Source organism: Silurus aristotelis (genome assembly GCF_946808225.1).
Source record: "Silurus aristotelis genome assembly, chromosome: 6".
In the NCBI taxonomy this organism is placed as follows: Eukaryota; Metazoa; Chordata; class Actinopteri; order Siluriformes; family Siluridae; genus Silurus; species Silurus aristotelis.
The window spans coordinates 33,814,662-33,819,661 of record NC_139579.1 but is presented as its reverse complement, the minus strand read 5'-3'; the positions used below and the strand labels follow the sequence as shown (position 1 = coordinate 33,819,661).

General features: G+C 46.6%; 1 protein-coding gene across 1 annotated transcript in view; it reads left to right on the top strand.

Annotated features, from left to right (window-relative positions):
- The window catches only part of birc6 (baculoviral IAP repeat containing 6), a 97,000-nt gene that overhangs the window by 73,706 nt on the left and 18,294 nt on the right, over positions 1 to 5,000 (top strand). The window contains exons 67-69 of the mRNA XM_083545464.1: positions 341 to 486; positions 1,663 to 1,773; positions 3,893 to 4,110. Of these exons, the coding sequence (XP_083401590.1) occupies positions 341 to 486; positions 1,663 to 1,773; positions 3,893 to 4,110 (475 nt within the window). The remainder of the gene's footprint in view (positions 1 to 340; positions 487 to 1,662; positions 1,774 to 3,892; positions 4,111 to 5,000) is intronic.

Here is a 5,000-nt window from a genome sequence, read left to right as displayed (position 1 = left end):
ACCTCCCCCACCTGTCTGTTTACACCCCCCCACCTTTGTCTACACATCTCCCCCCACCTGTCTTTCTACACACTCCCCCCCCACCTGTCTGTCTTCACACTCCCCCCCACCTGTTTGTCTTCACACCTCCCCCCCACCTGTCTGTTCCCCCTCTGTCTGTCCTTGTCCTTCTGTTTGTCTGTCTGCCCGCCCCTAATCTTCTCCTTCCTCTTCTGTCTGTCTTTTCTTCTGTCGGTCGCCTGTTGTCTGCACACGTGTTTCCTTATGTCTGTCTGTCCGCTCTTCCCATTCTCTCTGGTCTGATCAGAAGTAATGATCTTTTTCTTCCACTTCCTCTCAGGTCGAAGAAGGATAAGAGTAAAGGAGTGATGAAGGCGGAGCCGTCAGATCCGGAGCCCGAAGGTCTCACTCTTCTGGTTCCTGATATCCAGAAAACAGCCGAGATCGTCTACGCTGCTACGACTAGCCTGCGACAGGCTAATCACGGTAACACACACACACACACACACTTCTATTCAGAGTGACTTGAGGATTGCAATTTATTATACGCTTGTAATCCGATTCTTCACGTATCAGTCTGATTTGTTTACCTGTGCTCAGTAATTTTCTGGATATTTGTAAAGCTTCATTTATTTAAATTTCATTTATTTCTGCCTTTTTCTAAGGTTTGGAATGAACTCGTAAATTTAAAAAACATAAATAAACAAACAGCAAATAAAAATAAACAACAGACTCAGGCTACACAGGAACTGAGGGTGAGAACCTTCAAACATGACCATGGCGTTTTCCCCTTCTCTCTCTCCCTCTCTCTCTCTCTCTCTCTCTTGGTGTGTGTGTGTGTGGATTGTTTCAGGCTGATCGATGACACTGTTGGGTAAATCCATGTGCTAATAGCTGTGAGAAGTGACAGGAACGAGAGCAGGGAGGAGAGGAAATGTTTTAACTGTTTAATAGACACTCCCTCTTTCTAAAAAAAAAAGAGAGAGAGAAGACGAGTATAATGAGCGTTCTGATTGGCTTCTACAGCCGCGTATTGACCTCTGTATTCTAGCGCCCTTAAAAATCCCAAACGTCAGCGTGGAATAAAGGAAGGAGTCGATCCTGTGCGGCGCTTTACGGCTCCCGTGGCTCGTCTGCGCCCCTCCCCCTAACCCCGTACATGTCCCAGAGAAAACACGTGAAAAGGGATAAAGACATGCACGTGATTGTGCTGCGTGGACACGCTTGATTAGAACGCACAACGGTATTCTGGGAGACTCGATCGGCCGTGTCACAGCGGTGTGTCAAAGCAGGGAGAAATCAGGCAGATTCTTAGCGAGGGGGAACATGACTCCAGTGTGGGGGCGGGGTTTGTCTGAACCGGGGGCGTGTCTCGTTAGCTACAGCGCATGCTCAGGCGAGATTAATATTAATTGCGTCGCTGCCGTGTGACGGTTTAATATCACCCTGAGATCAATCACAGGAGACGAGATTTCATCAGACGTGACTTATCTGGAGACGTGACTTACTCACGATTAAAATGATGAATGAAGGTCCTCGGTCTGGATAGCAGATGAGCGCCTGGTCAGATTCTCATGTCGAGTTTTATTCTTTCATGTGTTCTGCTGTTCCGTCTCTCCCTGTAAAAGTCCTCCAGATTAAACCTGTCTGTTTTCCCAACAGAGCGCAAGATGGCCGAGTGCTCGAGAAAGACTGCGGCCAGACCCAAGCCTCTGTCCAACCTGCGCTCGCTGGAGGAGAAATACGTGGCTGCCATGAAGAAACTGCAGTTTGGTGAGCGATAAACGAGAATTATGGTATAGATTATGATGTAGAATACGGGTAATTATGTATTGATTGTGGAAGTTGTAAAAATCGGACATTGTGGTAGGTTTATTACAGAACACCACCACTGGGGCAGCAGTGAGACACTGTTACCCCATCACCATAAATCACCATGACAACCCAATACTCCTGATCACATTCATCAACACTTTATCATTAACTTCATTCATTCATTTATTTATTTATTTATTTATTAGGGATATTTCATGTGCATCAGATCCAATTTAAACCTGACAGAAATGTAACCAAAATGGAAGTTTCTAGAACTGTGATCTGATTGGTTATTATACCATCAGGGGCGGAGACTGTGATCTGATTGGTTATTATAACACCAGGGCGGAGACTGTGATCTGATTGGTTATTATGACACCAGGGCGGAGACTGTGATCTGATTGGTGGTTATGACACCAGGGGCGGAGACTGTGATCTGATTGGTTATGACACCAGGGGCGGAGACTGTGATCTGATTGGTTATTATAACACCAGGGGCGGAGACTGTGATCTGATTGGTTATTATAACACCAGGGGCGGAGACTGTGATCTGATTGGTTATTATAACACCAGAGGCGGAGACTGTGATCTGATTGGTTATTATAACACCAGGGGCGGAGACTGTGATCTGATTGGTTATTATAACACCAGGGGCGGAGACTGTGATCTGATTGGTTATGACACCAGGGGCGGAGACTGTGATCTGATTGGTTATGACACCAGGGGCGGAGACTGTGATCTGATTGGTTATTATGACACCAGGGGCGGAGACTGTGATCTGATTGGTTATTATAACACCAGAGGCGGAGACTGTGATCTGATTGGTTATTATGACACCAGGGGCGGAGACTGTGATCTGATTGGTTATTATAACACCAGGGGCGGAGACTGTGATCTGATTGGTTATTATAACACCAGGGGCGGAGACTGTGATCTGATTGGTTATTATAACACCAGGGGCGGAGACTGTGATCTGATTGGTTATTATAACACCAGGGGCGGAGACTGTGATCTGATTGGTTATTATAACACCAGGGGCGGAGACTGTGATCTGATTGGTTATGACACCAGGGGCGGAGACTGTGATCTGATTGGTTATGACACCAGGGGCGGAGACTGTGATCTGATTGGTTATTATGACACCAGGGGCGGAGACTGTGATCTGATTGGTTATTATGACACCAGGGGCGGAGACTGTGATCTGATTGGTTATTATAACACCAGGGGCGGAGACTGTGATCTGATTGGTTATTATAACACCAGGGGCGGAGACTGTGATCTGATTGGTTATGACACCAGGGGCGGAGACTGTGATCTGATTGGTTATGACACCAGGGGCGGAGACTGTGATCTGATTGGTTATGACACCAGGGGCGGAGACTGTGATCTGATTGGTTACAGGGTAATTGGTATCTCTGAGTGACATTAGAGATGTACAGATTTCTGTCAAGTTTATTTCTGTAGTGATTTTCACAGTGGATCGTTTTAAAGCAGCTTTACAGAATGTAACAGTGAAGGTGAATGGTGTGTGTTTATCCCTGATGATCACCGTGGCGACTGTGGTGAAGGAAAAACTCCCTTAGATGTTATGAGGAAGAAACCTTGAGAGGAACCAGACTCAAAAGCAGAACCTCATCCTCATTTGGGTGAGATCAAGAGTGTGATTATAGTCTTTAAACACTACAGAACACTGGAGAGTGAGAACTAACATGAGCACTGGAGTGTGTGATTATGACTGATGATCTTTCTACAATCAGTTGAGATTATAACACTTGGAGCTACTAAGCAACTCATAAAATATCTCAACATCTGAGATCATCACAGATCCAACACATCCTCCACATGCTTCGAAATATAAAAAAATGAAAAAGATGCAGGAAGAGTGAGATGTTGGGAAAGAGAGCCAGAAGAGATGAAGATAAAGTGATGGAGTGATAGAGATTGTTGTATCTTCTCATCCCGTCACTCTTCATCTCTTTGTCTATTGATTGATGAGTGAATTTCATTTTGCCAGAATCAAGTGAGCAAGTGTGTGTGTGTGTGTGTGTGTGTGTGTGTGTGTGTTTCTCTACCATAGACACGTTCGAGATGGTGAGTGATGATGAGGATGGGAAACTGGTGTTTAAGGTAAACTACCATTACCTGTCTCAGGTGAAGAACGCGAGTGATGCTAACAGTGCAGCACGAGCACGAAGACTCGCTCAGGAGGCCGTCACTCTGTCCACCTCCCTCCCCCTCTCCTCCTCCTCCAGTGTGTTTGTTCGCTGTGATGAGGAACGTCTCGACATCATGAAGGTTTCTCTCTCACACACACACACACACCACACAGATCACAGATGTGCCTTCTGAGTGTCTGTGAGTGAGTGTCTGTGTGTGAGTGAGTGAGTGTCTGTGTGTGAGTGAGTGAGTGTCTGTGTGTGAGTGAGTGAGTGAGTGTCTGTGTGTGAGTGAGTGAGTGAGTGTCTGTGTGTGAGTGAGTGAGTGAGTGTCTGTGTGTGAGTGAGTGAGTGAGTGTCTGTGTGTGAGTGAGTGAGTGTCTGTGTGTGAGTGAGTGAGTGAGTGAGTGAGTGTCTGTGAGTGAGTGAGTGAGTGAGTGTCTGTGTGTGAGTGAGTGAGTGAGTGTCTGTGTGTGAGTGAGTGAGTGAGTGAGTGAGTGAGTGTCTGTGTGTGAGTGAGTGAGTGAGTGAGTGTCTGTGTGTGAGTGAGTGAGTGAGTGTCTGTGTGTAAGTGAGTGAGTGAGTGAGTGTCTGTGTGTGAGTGAGTGAGTGAGTGAGTGTCTGTGTGTGAGTGAGTGAGTGAGTGAGTGTCTGTGTGTGAGTGAGTGAGTGAGTGAGTGTCTGTGTGTGAGTGAGTGAGTGAGTGAGTGAGTGTCTGTGTGTGAGTGAGTGAGTGAGTGTCTGTGTGTGAGTGAGTGAGTGAGTGAGTGTCTGTGTGTGAGTGAGTGAGTGTCTGTGTGTGAGTGAGTGAGTGAGTGTCTGTGTGTGAGTGAGTGAGTGAGTGTCTGTGTGTGAGTGAGTGAGTGAGTGTCTGTGTGTGAGTGAGTGAGTGAGTGTCTGTGTGTGAGTGAGTGAGTGAGTGTCTGTGTGTGAGTGAGTGAGTGAGTGTCTGTGTGTGAGTGAGTGAGTGAGTGTCTGTGTGTGAGTGAGTGAGTGAGTGTCTGTGTGTGAGTGAGTGAGTGAGTGTCT